At 47.1% G+C, this 19,087-nt stretch overlaps 1 protein-coding gene across 2 annotated transcripts in view; it reads right to left on the minus strand.

The window, feature by feature from the left end:
- The window catches only part of NSD3 (nuclear receptor binding SET domain protein 3), a 1,769,888-nt gene that overhangs the window by 456,833 nt on the left and 1,293,968 nt on the right, over positions 1–19,087 (minus strand). For both annotated transcript variants that reach the window (XM_086943639.1, XM_086943638.1), the window contains 2 exons: positions 18,864–19,066; positions 16,460–16,572 (listed from right to left, as the gene is read on the minus strand). In XM_086943639.1, the coding sequence (XP_086799765.1) occupies positions 16,460–16,572; positions 18,864–19,066 (316 nt within the window). The remainder of the gene's footprint in view (positions 1–16,459; positions 16,573–18,863; positions 19,067–19,087) is intronic.

Genomic DNA, 19,087 nt, shown 5'->3' on the forward strand with positions numbered 1-19,087 from the left:
GTTCTCGCTCTTTAGCTAGTCTTGGGTCCTTATCCGTCTTGTCGGCAGTTTTGGTGCTTATTTCTTGTTGTTTTTTGTTTCTTGGCTCGCTTGTTTGCCCTGGCTGTGCGACCGGTGTGGGGATTTTGTGCTGTACTTGTGTTAGTCCCTTTGTCTGGTGTGATGGTACGTTGTGTTGCTCGTTGGCGCTGTTCTTGCTCAAGCTCAAGCTCCGGGGTCTCTTGGCTAGCGTGTTGTTCGGCCCGTTTTCTCTTGCAGGTCCGCTTGGACCTGTACCGCCTTTTGTGGTTTGCCCTTGGTTTTTGTTTTGGCGATGTGCGGGTCGGTCGTTTTGTGTCCTGTTCTCCCCCAGCCGTAGGGACCGCCGGGTCTCAGGGATTGATCTCGATTTCCTTTCTCCTTCTTTGTTTGTGCCCCCGTTGTTGCGTAATATTTTCTGCCTATTTCTTGGCATTCCAGGAACTGGCTTTTGTGTTGGTTCATAAGATGGTCGCTCTCTACAGAGCAGTTTTCGTTTTTGGGACCTATCAAGATGGCCGTCAACTAGTGCGATCCAGTTCTATTGCTTGCGTTTAGTTTTAAGGTGGCCGCCCTGCAAGCGTATGTATCGTTTCCTTTTTGTTCTTTCGCCAGCGTGATCAACAGCTTATGCGCGCTCAAGTCCTGCCTCGCTGTTACTGGCGCTATTCTCCCCTCCGGATGGCCGCTTGTTACGTTGTTGGCTTGGTTATGCTTTCTTGGCTTTTGGGTACGCGCTCTGTGTCTCGTGATGGTGTCTTCCTCTTATCGTGATACGGTCTCTAGTCTTCCATCTGTAGCGCGATGCCGGTCTGTGTGTCAGCCGGAGGCTCCCGTTCTGTTCGCTGGTTTCTCTGTGCCTTGGTCCCTCCCAATATGGCCGCCTCGTTGTCTGTTTCATTGCCCCACTCAAGATGGCTGCCTCTTGGTTTGCGGGTTTGTAAACGCCTCTTTTGTGGAAGAGATCGGGCGGATCGAGGCGGGTAGGCGGCTAGGCGGTCTGGGAGGCCTGAAGGCAATGCTGGACTGGGTATTGTTCTGATTAATGTATTGTTTCTCGCAGCATATCTCTTGTTTGTACCTCGTTTCTATATTTGTCTCTGTTTTTCTAAGATGGCTGCCCCCTGGTCTCTTTACTTTCGCTTTCGTTTCTTGTGCTTGTGGGTCTGCTGGCAATAGCTTTTATCGCTCGATCTAAGCCAAGTGGGGGTCCAGCGTGGGCTGTTCCTGCTTGCGGGAGTGCGCTGCACCTACCTTGTGCTTGCTCGCTGTCTCTTCACAGGATTAGCGTGTAACGTCTCCGCCCTGCCACCACTAGAACTTCTCGTTCGCCATCTACCTTGGTTCAGTTCGCTCGCTTCGTAATTTTCTTTAGGTTATAACTGCTTCTTGGGTGGTCTGTTCAATTCGCTTTCTCTACCGTTCTGTGCCTGGCGGGCTCCGGCAGCGGGTTCTCTGTTTTGGTGTCCTCGGTGGTATCTGAATTGCACTGATCTTTCCTGGCTTGGTCCCAGGGTGCAGAGGAGCTCCGGACTTACTCGACTCCTCTCATTGCCGTCCAAGCCATGCCCCTGAAGTGAGCTCTTCATACTGACGAGCTCCCTGATCAGTTTACAGTTTTCACCTGGCAGTTGAGCGCCCAGGCTATCCTGCGGGATAGTTGCTCACTGGCATGAGGGGACTGCTTTAAATTTGTACCTGTAGCGGCTGACAGCGGATTACCAGCATACGGACCAGTGGAACACACCTGTGTTGGAGTTCCCCCTCAAGTGTTGGGTGGCAACAGTATTACAGTGGATACACCTGCGTGGCCTGAGGCCTTATGTGAAACACAGACATGTATTCACATTGCGCCACAAAAAGGACCCCATGCTGAAGGACATGTTTACTAAAAACAGCTGCCAAGAAAACAGACTCGACATCAGGAAACACCATTTTCGAGATGCCCCCAGCCGACACTCGAGCGGAGGAGGTGACCCATGGCGAGATGCATATTACTAAAACGTTATGGGAACAGCTGTTTGGGACCCTCAAGGACGACTTCATAGAGCTCAAGCGGGATATCACTACTGAGATCAAAGAAATCTTCCATGATGTAGAAACTGTGGACCAAAGAGTGGCGTCGCTGAAAAAGGGGCAGGACGGTTGGGAGGAGGAACTAGATGGTCATCGCCAGGAACGTCTGGCCCTACGTGATCCGAATCTGGAGTTGTGATACCAACTTAAAGATCTCGATAACAGATCTCGTCGCTTCAACATCCGCATTAAGGGAGCCCCATTGCAAGGTGTTTCAGGCACTCTTGAGGACTTTGTCGTCCGCCTTTTCAAGTATGTGGCTCCAATCCCTGAAGGATAAGGAAATTATCCTGGACAGTGAGTATCGCGCCGGATGGCCCACCAATACACCAATTCAACCCCTGGACATACTTAATTGTCTTCAAGGCGGCAGCACGAGACATGCGGACCATCGAATTTGAGGGTCATAGGCTGAGGTTCTACCAAGATCTTTCACCACTTACATTGCAGAGACTGAGGGCCTTCCGACCGCTGAGGGCCCTTCCTCAAGAACAGAACATTAAATATAAATGGGGCCACCCATTCCGCCTTCAGTTTGTGTGGTGGCAGGAGGCTTGTGCAGTTCGCACTGTCGAAGAGGCCCGAGCGCTCCACGATATGCAGTCTCTATGCCCTTCCGCGTGTGCGGCCTCACCATCCCGGGGCGTTCTGGCCGTTGGCTCTGATCCCCGGTGCTCCTCCAGGTGGAAGAAGAAACTGCTGAATACGCCCTCCCAAGTGGACAGGCGTGAAGAACGTGCCCAACTACTCCAGCACCTACAGTGTGAGGGCAACTCTGTGGGCTCACCTCCGACATGGACCCTCCTTCCAGGCTGCCAGTAGGGGACGTTTTTGGCTTGTTGTTTCCCCCCTCTTTCTTATGTTTTCCTGTACCCTGTCTATCCTTCCCACCTTGCCGTAGATACATGTGTGAACACCTACTAACTGGCCTAACACGACTTTGCTACGACTACATGATACCCAACCGAGATCCTTTTGGTAGGCAGGGATTCCCATCTCTGGGACAATGAGTGGTGGCCTCTTGCTCTTGGAGTACCCTCCATACTCAAACCTGTGGTGAAGAACCTAGGCATAATGATGGACAATGATCTCACCTTTGAAACCCACGCCAAATCAGTGGCAGGGAAATGTTTTGGACTGCTATGTGGCCTTAAACCAATAATAGGTCTCGGACTCTCAGACTCTGCAGCTGATCATCCAAACATCAATCCTTGCCAGACTGGACTAATGTAATGTGCTACTTCTGCGGGCCAACAAATCTGTTATCAATAGGTTGCAGCGCATTCAGAATGCAGCTGCTCGCGCTATCTTTGCCCTTCCCAAACACTTTCATGTCTCCAAACTCCTCTGTCGCCTACAATAGCTTCCTCTAGAACATAGAGTGCGCTTTAAAACGCCGTGTATCACCCAAAAAATCCTTCTGGGCATCCAGAGTGATCTATGTTCCTAATACGCACCCACACACGCGCTGCGTTCGGCAGATCTGCTCCTGGCCAGAGTCCCTCAGATAAGGAGGGCCAAAGTGGGTGGCCGATCCTTCAAGCTGGTGGCTCCCGCCCTTTGGAACTCCCTCCCTTTCCACATTGGCCGCAGCCCTAATCAGCTGACCTTCAGAAGGCTGATGAAGACCTGGCTTTTCTCCCACTGTTTATCTTCTTTCTGTCTCCTCACTCTGTGTTCAACGTTTGCGGCAGGACACCCCGATGCTGGGGCAGCCATGCGCTTTACAAATACTCCAACATAACAAAATATCTACACTTTTACCTGAGCCTCAATGGTAATCTCTATACTTAGCCTCAATGTCTGAGACCTTAACGCACCTGCCAAGCACTTAACTCTTCTCTCCTTCGCCGAAAGACTCAAAATGCGATATCTGCCTGTTACAGGAAATCCATCTGAACCAGTAAGACTAGCGACAGCTATGCTCCCGCTGGTTCGACAGCCAGTACTGCTATTTGGGTGCGGCCAAGAAGGCTGGGGCAGCGATTCTGCTTGCCACGCATTTCCCAGGGTGGGTGGAGCGGGTCTTTGCTAAGATCCCTGTGTGACTCTTATCATTGCATGTGCTGATACAGGGTGTCAGGTAAACTTTGGCCACAATCTATGCACCCAATAACCATCAGGAGGCTTTCTCAAGGGACTCCATGGGCCAGCTACTGAACTCACCGGACAGAGATATAGTGGTGGGAGGGGACTTCAATATAGGGATGGATGTCAGAAAGATGGATCCATTCTGCGGATGAGTCAAGTCTGGGGCCTAACACCGGGCACTAGACACTGGCTAGGTGAGGCGGGTTGACTGATATCTGGAGACACATCCACAATACATCCACTGACTACACCTACTCGGCACACCACAAAACATACGCCCACATTGATTATTTCTTTACATCTCTGTGCCTTACTCTGAACGCTATCTGTGTGGACATTGGTGCAGCGGCACTTTCGGATCTCTCCCCCATTACATTATGTTATAACCCAGAGAGACACTCTTGGGCTTCTCCTGTTTGGTGGCTTAACGTAAAACTCCTCACCTACGAAAATATCTTAGCAGATTCCTTGACTGCAATAACGACCTTTCTGCCTGTAAATGACACACCTAACACCTCCGTCTCCACTCTGTGGGAGACGTTAAAAGTGGTGTTCAGAAGCCACTTTATCACAATCTCCATAGGTTATACTAGAGATGGAGGAGCCTGCAGGGGCAGATGGCTCCCCAAGATACAGGGATGAGGACATCATGACCGTCTACATTGCTCTTTATGAAGCAGACCCCTAATGGACGCAGACTCGAAGGCCTATTTGTCCCAGGCACTCACCAGACACTTTCATCGCGCTCGACACTGACATTACACCACAAGAGGTCATAGCAGCCATTCAAGGACAACAACCCAGTAAAGAACCTATCCCACATGGCTATGGCACTGACTTCTATAAAGCTTTTGGCCCTCAATTAGCCCCCATCCTAGCACAGTTTTATAACTCGCTTAGCGCAACGGAGGAACTACCAGATTCGATGCACTTGGCCTCTATCACAGTGATACCCAAGGCTGGCAAAGACCCCACATGTTGTGCATCTTACCGATCAATATCCCTTTTGAACGTGGATGCGAAGATTTTCCACAAGAGTTTTGGTCTACAGACTGGCCACTATGTTCAGGGGTTGGTTGATCCTGATCAGGCCGGGTATGTCACAATGCGAGCGAGTAGAGAAACACGAAACAGTTGTGTCACTTGCTAAATAAAGTGCAGCGCTCTCGAGTGCTGTCCCTCGTTATCAATTGATGCAGAGAAAGCCTTCGATCTTGTGCACTGGCCATACCTTCACCTCGCTCTAGAGAGAATGGGCCTTGGCCCGCGGTTTTGCTGATGGGTCCATGCATGCTAATCTGCCCTGGAGCCAGGCTGTGTGTGAATAGAATAATGTCAAAGCCCTTTGCTATCACCCGGGGCACCAGACAGTGCTGCTCTCTGTCACCTCTTCTCTTCGTGCTTCATATGGAGCCTTCTGCAAAGCAGATCCGAAGCAATCTCTGAGTAACAGGCTTCCAAATCGGCGGTAGAGAACATAAGGTCATGTTATATGCTGATAATGAGGACACACCTTAGAAGCCATGATGACTGAACTGGCAGCATTTAGTGGAGCCTCAGGGTTCAAGATCAACCTATAAAAATCTTCAATCCTCAATTTGATTGTCCTCGACTTGGTGGGGGCCTCACTTTGTATGCAGTTCCCATTCCAGTGGACAGGTCATGGACTACCCTACCTGGGTTTGCAGATCCACCTTACAACTGTGAACACTGCTGCTCAAACTATGGGAGCCTCTTGGTGGTCACACATTCAGACCTTACAAAGTGGGAGAGTCACAGCCTCTCTTGGCTTGGGCGAAAAGCAGAAGTCAAGATGACACTACTACCTAAAATCCTTTACGTGATGCAAACCCTTCCCCTCTAACCCCCTCCACGGATTCTGGACAAGCTACAATCACTTATCTGGGAGGGCAAAAATGCCAGTATGGTTAAAACCCGTGACTATCTCCCACTGCCGACAGGGGGACTGGGGATACTGCATTTTTACTGCTACTACCAAGTTGCGCAACCGCGCTATATGGTGGAATGTCCTTAACATACACGGAGAAACACTGGTGCTTTTTAGATCAGGCAAACACGGGCATTCATATTTGGAAGATACCCTGGTTACCAAAACCCTATAGGATATCCGGGGCCTATGTATCTCCAGTTGTGAGGGTCACAATTGGGGTGTGGGACAAAGTACAATTGAGATATGGTCTGTTAACACACTTGTCCCCATAGACAATGTTGATTGGCAATCCAGACTTCCCGCCTGCAGGCAAGGGTCCTGGCAATTGGCCAACTGCAAGCGAATTAGGGATCTGCTCGATGTCGAGGGACTCAGGTACTTCCCAACATTACAGTTGGCTTATAACCTTCCTGATACAGCGCGATGGCAGTTCCTGACTGTGGCGCATTGGGTGACACAGCCCTGGCTCCGACTACATGAGAGATCGGCAGCCTACATCCTTTGAGAGATGGCTCCTCACCCGTGCCACCGACAAGAAACCTTTGTCGGATATTTACGCCTTTCTCGTCATACCCCAAATACCTTTGCATTCGCCTGTATGGACCATATGGGAGGGGGAATGTGGACGACTCTTTACAGACCGGGAATAGAATTACACCTTACACCGCGCATGAACCCAGCCCTTAACATCACTAGTAAAGAAATGTTTTTAAAGAGTGTGCATTATTGGTATCTCACCCTGGCCAGGATCGCCACTTGGGATCGCAGTGGCAGCTGCTGGTGCCAATGTTGCCAACAGGGCACCCTTACCCCCCTACAATGGTAGTGCCCCAAACTGGAACCCTTTTTTGGTGGGGGGCGGGTAGCCCAGGATGCAGTGACTGCCATTTTTGACACTGGTATTCCCAGGTTTCCTAGTTATGTCCTCCTAGGTCTCCTCAACCTGCTTACCTACCCACTGCAGTCCAGTAGAAGTCACTCAATTGCCTTAGCACTAGGTGCAGCCAAACAGATCCTTTTTGCTAGGTGGGGCACTGATAACATCTCAACACATTTGGACTGGCTACACAAATTATGAAAAATATTGGAAATGGACAAGTTAACTGCAGTGGCCACACACTGCCCCCTGTATTAGAAAAGATGTGGCAACCTTGCCTTACTTATCTTTCTGAGGAATTCAGGGAACTTTCCTGTCCACATTACCTGTAGATACTCCGCTTAACCTCAAAAGGCGACCCTGACACACAATAAACATTTGAGACCAACTTGATACCAAGCCGTTAACTCAGGCCCAATAAAACAATGTCCCCTTCATTGTACCCTCTTCACTCTGGCCCTCTCCTTCTCTTGCCTTCTCCTTCTCTTGGGATGCATGCACATTCCATTAAATTGATGTTTCACCACCACCCAGTGTGATGTAGGTGGTAAGTTATTGTAACACCTTCTTTTCATATGAAACTAATAAAACGATATAAAACCTAAAAATGTATTAAACTTCTAAGTTCACCAACAATAAGATTTAGAAGAAGCCAGAGGAATGAGCTTAGGTACACACTACATTTTTGGACCTGGCAGTGGCTCAGGCAAAGCGCAGAAGATCTATGTCCTGAAAGTCCCAGACGGGCCCCACCATCCAATCATGGCTTCAGAATCTCTGTGGAGCACTTATCGCAGACAACGAGACACACTAATCAAACGCATCTAGACGTCCCTTCACGAACCAACCCGCACAATGGCAAGAATACTTGACTGCCACTTAAACTAAGCTGCACACAATTAACCAAACTTCATCATAGAACACATCCTCACCCTGTGATTTCAATATAAGTAGAAGTGAAACTACTATGCATACCGTATATCTTTATCGATTACATATCCTTGTCCGGTGATGGATGGGTAGGCGATGCATGTGCACATATACAGTCTATGAGGTTCCCTCCTACCTGGCACCCCCTGTCTCTACACCTGTTCATTTATACAGGACAACAAATACCCTGATCTTAATGCTGAACACAAGGCAATCGAGTTTGTAAAATCTTAAGTAATTAGTGGCTCTATTATTGGATATTGAATGTTTTGTATTTTAGTCATAACCTGTCAATACTGGTTCAAAATTACTGTTTTTGAGTTAAAGCGTGGCACTCCACCACAGCCGTTTCTGTAAACAGTGCTGTAATACCATGCATAATATATTGGATAAAAGCTTTCTTGTATACCTGTTGAAAATGAATAAAGATCAGTTGGAAAAAAAAAGGTACACACTACATCCAGGAGAACCCCTGAAGACTGAGGAGTGGATGTGGATTGAGAGGTAGGGACAGGTACCAGAGCGTCTACACCTGCTGGCCTACCGAATACCTCCTGACATAACCAATTACTTTACTTCTTTCCCTCAACCACCTCTTCCAGCAAAGACTGGAATAATCTTCTCATATGACACATGATAAAGCCTGCCAGAATCAAGATGTCCAAGCAGTGAGTCAAGGTGGGCTCTCCTCTCTGTCAGTAACTATCCTCCACCGCAGGGGTGCCACAAAGATACTGAAGCTACTCACCCACTCCAGTGAATTTTCCCATCACATCCTGAATGATTCAGGTCTCTAAGCTAGGGGACTTCAGGTGGAAGTGGAATGAGAGAAGAAAAAAAAACGACATTTGTCCCAGCAAGTATGCATTGCCAGTGCTCTGATTACTTCAATGGTTGCCTTACTGATTTTGATTACTGAAGCTTTTTCTGCTATGTAGCATCTGAGAAACGAGAGTAAATAAATTGTCAGTACAATACCACATTCGACTTTAAGACTTATTGATTGTTTTGACCCATTCCAATCTGGACTATCCTCAGTTTTGTTGCAATTCACCTGGGTAGAAAGACATGTAATGCAACTTTTAAACCTCTTATGTATAAACATGTCAAAACTGGCAGGTCAATTATCCTAGTGTTACTAATTTACTTGAAAGTTCTTACTACTAATAAGTCTTCTGAGTAGTTATCTTTGGTTAGGTTTGTTCTGTCATGTCCTACTATTACAAAGTGTGTTCCTGCCTATGTCTTTATAATTGGGACTGGTGGTTAAAATGATTACACTCACTGATGTACCTTCTTACACCTTACGTACAAAATATAGCTCAATACAAAAAGGATATATTAAAACCGAGCTGTTTCTTTGAAGTTCTCACACCAAGGAAAGTTGCAGCAAGTCACACTATTTTTGTCTTGTTATTCAAACACCCTTCTACAAAGTACTTGCCTAAATTAAATTGGTTCTTTAATCCCCTTTCTTTAGTGGCTGATCCCTGTTTGATATGCGATGCTCTTATATCATTTTCAGATTCTCACTCTGACTTGAGTCTTGGTATTGGTGTGGGAGATAAACAAAGAATGTGCTGCTGCATTATATGAGACACTAAGGTGGAAGCCTTCCTGCACCCATAAGAGTCTGACGTTAGCGTGTAACTCGCCATGCAGTGTTGACTGCACTTCTGCTACCACCCTAAACCCTGATGCCACCAGGGTTTCTGCCAAGAGTGGAGAGCAGTGTGACTTGATATGGGGAACATTTATAGAGATTCCTCGTTCAACAGGGCAGCCACATTGAAAGTCCCATGAGAAGGAACTTGAGCAAAAACTTGAGTGGGAATTAGAGCAAGATGAAGTTATCTGTAGTGATTCCTCAGGCAAATCCTGGGTTGAACGACTGAATCTTCTTAGCCACAGACAATGCTATTTTCAATCTGGTTGTGGAGTAGTCTTTATTAAAATGTCTCTTCTTCACTTGTGTGTCAAAAGTATGCTCTGCATGCAACATTGCCCTTGATGTTGGGAGCCATATTAGTAGAAGCTACACACCCAGGCAGAGGTTTCTGGATGATCCTCAGGTAAGGGCATTACAACAGTTTGACACCAGATCAAAGACCCTGGCAACTGCTCAGAGTTTTTTGCCATGCTGAAAACTGGTTCAGTGGGACCACACAGTAAGGAAAACTCGTTTCTTGGAGCACTACCTGCCAAAAACTTTCAGCCTGACCCTGCTGGTGATTTCTGAGAATCAAAAATGTGCCTGAGTCTAAAACGTAGGATCAGGGTGAGTTGATAAATCTAGCCCACTGGCCTAAGCAGTTAAAATATCCAGCTTTGCAGGACTCCGAGCTTTTTGCACCAAACGTAATGGCTTCAACAAAATCTTGATTACAAATGCAACTCTGATGGACTTTTGCCAGCTTCATCTTTAAACCTTGCCCTGTTGGAAGACTTTATGCTCTAAAAAGCAGGCTGTGTTTAAATGTAAGAACTTTTACCAGTTTTATTCCCCTTAGTATAGCCAACATTCACTCCATCACGGTCAGCCTGAAACTGCTAAGTCCCAGTCAACCTTTAATTAATACTTTACATTGGCACCTTACTTTTTCTAGGCAATGTTTGGCTTAAAACTTTTTAAAAAATCATATCTCTGGCCCCCCTTACCTGATTTTGATCATTTCAGTTCTTGGGAATTTTATTGTATTTCTTGGTTGAAACTGTTGTACATCTTCAACTTAATGCTAACTTCTCTGCTCACTTACTTACAGCTTGCGTCATAGAATTGGGTTGAGGCATAACAAGGGTGTGTCTATTAAGCTGATAAGGATAATCATTTCCCAAATAATAACCCACTTTCCGACATCAAGTCATTGCTTTTCATGCTAGTCATCTGGTATGCACCCAGGATAGTCACAGGCATATTTAGGAAGTGGAACAGGATTACATGAAATTTTCAGTACGATTCCTGGAAGATCAACAGTATCAATCATGAATCTGTTTCAACTCAGAGTGTTGATAATTGTTCAAGATCATGAGATAACCATGCTGCCCCTGCTCTCTTTCAACAAGTGGGCAGTGGCAAGTGCTTGAGTTCCAGTCATGGCTTATCCCTGTAACAACCAATATCAGAAACACAAGCTAGGATTCAATCATTTCTAATATAAGATCAAATCTATTTTTGAGAGACAGCGTGATACTTGTGTTAAGATCAAACAAAGGTACGAGTTCAAAGAGTGCCTGCATTTTAATTGGCTACTAAATTTGAAGACCTATTTCATGAGGGTGCCTCAAGAATGGATGGACTGGCATTGACAAAGTTACAGCCTTATCTATAATGTGGCAGATAGGATACTCCATCACCAACATGGTAGATATCCCCCCTGCCCTATTAGATGGGACACAAACTATAATGCACTCGTAATTTGGCAAACAGGATTGCACTCATTTTTGTGCTGCAGGTTTATGTTTGTCAAATTCTACATAAGGAATTACATTTTGTTTAAACCACAATGGGAGAGAAATAAGATAATACTAATTGTAAGATGGATGAAATAACGCACAAGTTACTTACCTTCGGTAACGATATATCTGTAAGAAACATTAGTTAGTGTTAGATTCCTTACCTTAGAATATCCCCAGGCGACAGACTGGATCCGGAAAGTTTTCGTCAGTAGTACCTCTGTGCATCGGTAGGCGTCATCTGCGGCTCCGCGTCTGTCGTCGGCGTCCTGATCGCTGGAATGACGGAGTACTTAGACGCCGCCCTCTCGTGCTGACATCAGTTCTGTGCATAGCTTTCCGCGCCAGGAACGCAGAGCCATGCAAGAAACAGACACTGGTGCCATGAAACTAGGGCCCTGAAAGGGATGACCTTAACCCTAGATACCGGTTCGCAGAACGAGGAGGATGGGTGGGGCGGTAAAGAATCTAACACTAACTAATGTTTCTTACAGATATATCGTTACCGAAGGTAAGTAACTTGTGCATCTGAAATAAACACTTTAGTGTTAGATTCCTTACCTTTGAATAGATACTCCAGCAATACCAACCCCGGTGGTGGGTCTGTTAACCAAAATCACACCAGTAAGTCCTGGAGAATGGAACGGCCAAAAAAGCTGTCTTTTCGGACCGGACTGTCCAGGCAGTTGTGCTTGGCAAACGTGTGCAGCGAAGCCCACGTAGCTGCCTGACAAATGTCCTGCAAGGGGACTCCCTGACCCAGGGCAGTAGTAGCCGCCGTGGCCCGAGTGGAATGGGCTCGCAGCCCGACAGGAGGCTCCTTTTTAGCCAAGGATTAACAGACCTTGATGCACAAAACTACCACCGAGAGATGGTTCGCTTGGGCACCGTCCGTCCCTTCTTAGCGCCCACGTAGCCAACAAAGAGTTGGTCGTCCAACCGGAACTGTTGAGTGCGGTTGAGGTAAAAGGAAAGCGCACGTTTTGGAACCAGACGGTGGAGCCTCTCTTACTACTTCAAGGGATGCGGAGGGGGAAAGAAGGAGGGCAAGGTAATGGACTGGCCGATGTGAAAGGCAGTAACCACTGTGGGTAGAAAAGAAGGACGAGTCCTCAGAACAACCTTGTCCGGATGGACTGAGAGGAAAGGAGGATTAGATGAAAGAGCTTGAAGCTCAATCACTCTTCTGGCAGAGGTGATGGCAACCAGGAAAGCAGTCTTGAGAGTCCGAATACCAAGAGGGCAATTATGAAGTGGCTCAAAGGCAGCGCACATCAGATAAGTAACAACCAGGTTCAAGTCCCACTGAGGCATCACGAAAGGAACAGGAGGGAACATGTGCGTGATGCCTTTCAAGAACCTATTGACAACAGGGGACTTGAAAAGAGAAGGCTGATCGGGAAGCCTCAAGAAGGATGAAATGGCCGAGAGATAGCCTTTGATAGAGCCCAGAGCAGAGCCCTGCTGGGCAAGAGAAAGAAGAAAGAGGAGAACCTCTGAAAGAGGGGTAAAGAGTGGATCCACAGCCTTGTGCCCCCCCCCCATCCCAGGAGGGACGCATCCGTCACCACTATGTGCCCCGGTAGGGGAAGGGAGAGGGATCTGCCACTGACCCAATCACGGTCCGTGAGCCGCCACTGCAGCTGATTCGCAGTGCCCTCTGATATCAGGAGGTGGTTGGACAGGTTGCCCTGATGCTGTGCCCACTGGAACTTCAGGTCCCACTGTAGAGCCAGCATCTGCCACCTAGGGTGATGTATCAGCAGGATGCAGGAGGCCATCAGCCCCAGGAGCCACAGCGTCAGCCTGACCGAACCTGGGGATAAAGGCCGAAAGATCAGAATCAGAGCCTGAATATCCCGAACCCGCTGCTCGGGAGGATAAACCCGAAACTGCATCGAGTTCAGAACGGCTCCGATGAAGAGTAGCTTCTGACAGGGACTCATGTGTGACTTCAGCACGTTGATGGAGATCCCCAGTGAGTGCATGAGATCGGGCGTAGTCTGGAGGTGGGAGACGCTTTCAACAACCAGTCGTCGAGATATGGTAAGACTGGAACCTCTAATCTGCGCAGATGAGCTGCAACCACTGCCATCACTTTCGTGAACACCCGAGGGGCACTGGTGAGGCTGAAGGGGAGCAAGATAAACTGAAAGTGCTTGTGGCCTACCGTGAACCGCAGGTAGTGCCGGTGGGCCGGCAGGACGGGGATGTGGAAATAGGATTCCTGCAAGTCCATCGCAACGATCCAGTCTCCAGGGCAGCCAGGACCTGAGCTCAAGTCAGCATCTTGAACTTCTCCTTTAGGAGGAAGCCGTTGATGCTCCGGAGGTCCAAGATAGGGCGTAGGCCCCCTTTGCCCTTCTTGGGAACCAGAAAGTAGTGGGAGTAGCAACCGCGTCCTACTTCTGGCCCCGGAACGTGCTCGATGGCCCCCTTGGCCAAGAGGGCCTTAACTACCTCCTGCAGAAGTTGCAAGTGATCCCCCGACATGCGGTGGTACTGCGGTGGCATGGCTGGAGGGGTAGCCTCGAAGCGGAGGGTGTAGCCCCTTCGGACGATTTGCAGCACCCACCTGTCTGAAGTGATGGTGCGCCAGTGGAGTAGGTGATGGCGAACCCTGCCTCCTACTGGCCTGGAATGGGCCTGAAAGCTCTGACTAGGAAGGCTTTGAGGCGGATGCTGCGAGAGTGGATGTGGACTGACCTTGCCATTGTCCCCCTGCACCGCCACGGCGGTTACCACGTCTGTGTTGAGGTTGGTTCTGTGGCCTGTGGCTGAACGAACGTGTGGGGGCGCCCCCTCCTTGGCCACGAAAGTGACGAAAAGCAGAAGTCTGCTGGCGTTGGCCCGACAGGCCCAAGGACTTGGCCGTAGCCCTGGGGTCCTTGAAATGCTCAAGCGCGCTGTCTGCTTTGTCGCGGAACAAGCGACGGCCATCAAAGGGCATGTCCATGAATATATTCTGGACATACCCCAAAAAATTGGTGGACCTCAGCCAGGCGTGGTGACGATTCGCCACAGTCGTGGAAATCGCTCTGCCCAGCGACTCCGTGGAGTCAAGTCCACATCTGATGAAATAACGTGCTGTGTCCAGCCCCTCAGCAAGAGCCTGGGCGAGCCGGGCCCGGGCCTCCTCCGGACACTAGGGCAGCACGTCCGCTACCATATCCCACAAGGAGTGGGTGTAACGGCCCAAAAGGCATGCAGTGTTGATGCACCGCAACCCCTGGCTAACTGAGGAGAACAGTTTCTTCCCAAACTGATCAAGCCTTTTGAATTCCTGATCTGGGGGAGCAGTCTGAAATGGGGTCTGGGACGTAGAGGCCTGGATTACCAGTCTCTCGGGGGTAGGGTGTACGGGCAGAAAGCAGGGGTTGCTCGGAGTCGGGCGGTGGCGTCGGGTGATGTTCCGATCCACAGTGGGCACTGTGGAGGGCTTGGACCAAGTACCCAACAGAACGTCCGTGAGGGCTTCATTGAACAGCAGCAGAGGCTCCGAAGAGCTTACTGGCGGTTGAAGCACCTCGGTGAGATTAGTCCTCACGGCCGCCGCAGGGAGCTCAAGAGCCAAGGCCTTGGCTGCCCTGCACAACACCACAACATAGCTAGCACCCTCCTCCGTAGCCACGGAGGGAGGAGAGATAAAGCCAGTGTCAGGCGATGTGTCAAGACCACTGGCACCCCCCAGCTCGTCTGCCCAGTCCTGACTCAGCTGGCACTGCTGTGCCAGAGGGTCCTCAGACCCCACCCAGTCCTCCCCTTCATCCGTGTCCTAATAAACAGGCAGAAATGACGGAGCCATGTCATAGGTGAATTGCTCACCCTACAATGCCAAAGACACCGCTGAGCGGCGCCGCACCGATGCCGGACCTGGACCGGGGCTGAAACCGGGAACGGTGGCGTCCGAAGACGGTGCCAGGAGCGACACCCATAGGGGTCGGCGCCAGCGGAGGAGTCATGAGGTCAACTGGCGTTGACCGGGATCGAGGCCTGGATCCCACGGAGGCTTGCGGCGTCTGGACCGAAGTCGACGACGGCGCCGGGCCCGAAGCCGCCGGCTCGCTAGGACCCCCAGTCGGGTCTGCGGGCCCGAAGGCACGCCGGCAGGCCTCAGCGGAGGGAAGTGAGTCCTCATGGCCACGAGGAAATCACGATTCTCCTCCGGTACCATCGACATCAAGGCCCGGCAGTCGGGGCACGACTTGTCGTAGTGGTCGGCCCCTAGGCAGTAGAGATACAGGCGATGGGGGTCGGTAACCGACATCAGTCGGTGACAGGCGTCACATGGCTTGAAACCGGTCATCCCTACCGGCACCTGGAGTCGAAGTCGCCTCGAAAAGAGATAGTCAAAAAGACCAAAAAATTTGTCAAAAAAATGACTAAGGGTACTAGCTGTTCCCGGATCTGCGATTGCTGGCGCGGAAAAAAAGACAAATTGACATTAGCGCGCGAGGGTGGTGTCTAAGTACTCCGACGTCATTTTGGAAATCACAACGCAGACGACTGACGTGGAGCCGCAGATGTCGCCTACCGACGAGCAGGGGTACTGCTGACGAAAAGTTTCCGGATCTGACGCCTGGGGATATTTTAAGATAAGGAATCTAACACTAACGTGTTTCTTTCAGATACTATCCCCACACAGGAAGCATGATATTTTGTCCTTAAAGTGAACAAGACAAAAAAAGAAACACAAAAGGGGTTCTATGAGGGGAGTTGCATTAATAAGGGACTGATTAGAAATAAACAACAATTTTTCAGCTATCATATTAAATAAAACTCACAACTTAGAACTACAGCTGAGCAGAATCAAGTTTTGAGAACAATCACCAACCCGTGACCTACTGAGAAGACAAATTGTCAAACAGAAAACCATAAAATCCAATTAATACAGACCCACAGAATAAACAATATTGTTTAACAATTACTTACTATTGAAAGAGAAAAAGTACACACACAAAGTTGGACACGCATTTGCCAATAAAGTCCATAACAATTTGGTCAAGAATGTGTGCAACTTAAAGTTTAGTGTTATCGTACGAAAAATATGGATCAAAACTCACTTTAACATGTTTATAGGGAGGTGGCTTCCTAGAACTTCTTTCATTTTCAAGCGCTTCTTTACTTTCTCTTTGTGCTTTAAGTTCCAGGAAACGTTTTGCAGCTTCGTCAAGTGCTTAACAAGTAAAAAAAGAGGGTCACAGAATTTAGAAAGCAAATCGAAAACACGGAACGTATCTAGAAAGTGAGCTATGGTTTTAACATAACGTGTTAATTTACGATTCCTTAGTAAATTGTAGAAAGCCATAAATTTATACATTATATTATAGTACTTGAAAAACACTGCTGTGAATGACCACCAATTTACACGTGAGCAATGAAAGCAGATATGGAAATCTATGTTTCTGTAACATGCGCTATTAGTGACTTATAAATAAGGATTTGAACTTTAAACTATGATGGTACAATTGTTAGCACACCTCACTACTTTCACTCCATTGCAGTAAAAAAAATTGAATTAGAGCCTCAAAATGACAGCAATGCAACATTTCGAAAATACATGTAAATAACAAGGACCCGTGCAAGGCAATATAATTCCTAGGGCAGGGCAATAATCTATTTGAGATAAATCCCTAGGCAATCGAAAGGTCAACTAAATTTAATGACTCATTTCAGACAAAACCATAATATGAACAAATTCAGTGTCAACTAAAAGATTCTTTTGAAAAATTGAAACTTTAAATTTTTATTTTTTTCAAGTTAAAAGAGCGAATAGAATATGTTTACATGTATGCACAAAGCCATCTTGATGGGCCTATATTTTACATATAAAGGACAATCATAATACAATATAAAACAAGTGACATATAGTAGAAAACTTTACAAAAACATTTGTCAACAATAAAACAATAAGACCATTACTGAGAAAAAAAATGACAAACAAAAAGTGGCTATATGATGGATCTTCTTCAACGCACGTTTCGGCACCATCTGCGCCTTCATCAGGAAAAGCCACACACAGAGACTTTCTATTTATCGATGGTAGGGGAAAAAGAATATATTTATTCCTCCACTAGCGTCTCACAAGATTTTTTTTAATCAGGATGCGGTATTAAAAAACATTGCTGTACCTATTGATGCCAAAAGTTGACAATTGAGGAGTCAACCTATAGCGTGAGTGTCTCTCTGTCTATGGACCATATTGAGGGTTCAAGATAATTCCAACTCTCCAAGACTTGATGTGTCTTCTACTGGTACATGAATTAGTGATAAAAAACATAGTATGGCCGTCAATCAGGATGGGGGAGATTTTGCTTGTATGCCAATAGTTTTCAATAAAGCTTTTATAAGCCGTGCAACAGTCGCATCTCGATCCTCAAACAAGGAGCACTTGTCACTATCACTAATTCATGTACCAGTTGAAGACATATCAAGTCTTGGAGAGTTGGAATTATCATGAACCCTCAATATGGTCCATAGACAGCGAGACACTCACGCTATCGGATGACTCATCAATTGTCAACTTTTGGCATAAATAGGTACAGCGATTTTTTTAATACCGCATTCTGATTAAGAAAATCTTGTGAGACGTAAGTGGAGGAATAAATATATCCTTTTTTCCCCTACCGTGGATAAATAGAAAGTCTCTGTGTGTGGCCTTTCCTGATGAAGGCGCAGTTGGCGCCGAAAGCACGTTGAAGAAGATCCATCATATAGCCACTTTTTGTTTGTCATTTTTGTTCTCAGAAATGGTCTTATTATGTTATTGAAAACACATATTTTTGTATAGTTTTGTACTATATGTCACTTGTTTTATATTGTATTGTGATTGTCCTTTATATGTAAAATATAGGCCCATCAAGATGGCTTTGTGCATGTAAACATCATTCTATTCGCTATTTTAACTTGAAAAGAATACAATTTAAAGTTTCAATTTTTTAAAAGAATCTTTGTAGTTGACACTGAATTTGTTCATATTATGGTTTTGTCTGAAATGAGTCTTTAAATGTAGTTGAACTTACGATTGCCTAGGGATTTACCTCAAATACATTTCAAAAATACAACGAGTCTAATTCTGCACTGCACATGAACAACTTCCTTTAAATAAATCTAATTTCCAATAGTTACTACTGATATAATATCCTAGCAAACACACTGACACTACTGATTTGTGAGGAGTCATGTCTTCTCTTCAGATGCACCCAGGTTTCATTTGTTTTGAAGCTGCTAGAACCAGATGAAAAGCAACAAGCTTCCAGTCCCTTTACCACACTGGAGACCCGCAATAAGAATACTAGCTTGATGAACAAAGTATCAACAAGCTTGCTGTAGAAGCATATGGAGCCATGTGAACAGATATATAAACAATATGCTTAAATTGAACATTTATTACAGTTCTAACTCTTCTGCAGAACCCCAATCTCAGGCAATACGCACTATACACAATTTTTATTTTTCTAAAGTTACCTTTTTTGAATGTCTTGTTCGAACTATGTTGTCCATCTGCAAAGCTTTTATCCCCTTCAACATAGGGAAAAACCCTACCCCGATGCACCCAGTAGTAGTCGTGGGAACCGAAGAAAAACACTGGAAAGTCTCCAATTTCATGTTTGAGAGCCTGTATGTTGAGAGGCACTGACCTGGGATTGCAGATCTCAGCTGGCCACCACCTGACAGAAAACAGAAAAAAC

This window comes from Lissotriton vulgaris, chromosome 11 (assembly GCF_964263255.1).
Source record: "Lissotriton vulgaris chromosome 11, aLisVul1.2, whole genome shotgun sequence".
Taxonomy (NCBI): domain Eukaryota; kingdom Metazoa; phylum Chordata; class Amphibia; order Caudata; family Salamandridae; genus Lissotriton; species Lissotriton vulgaris.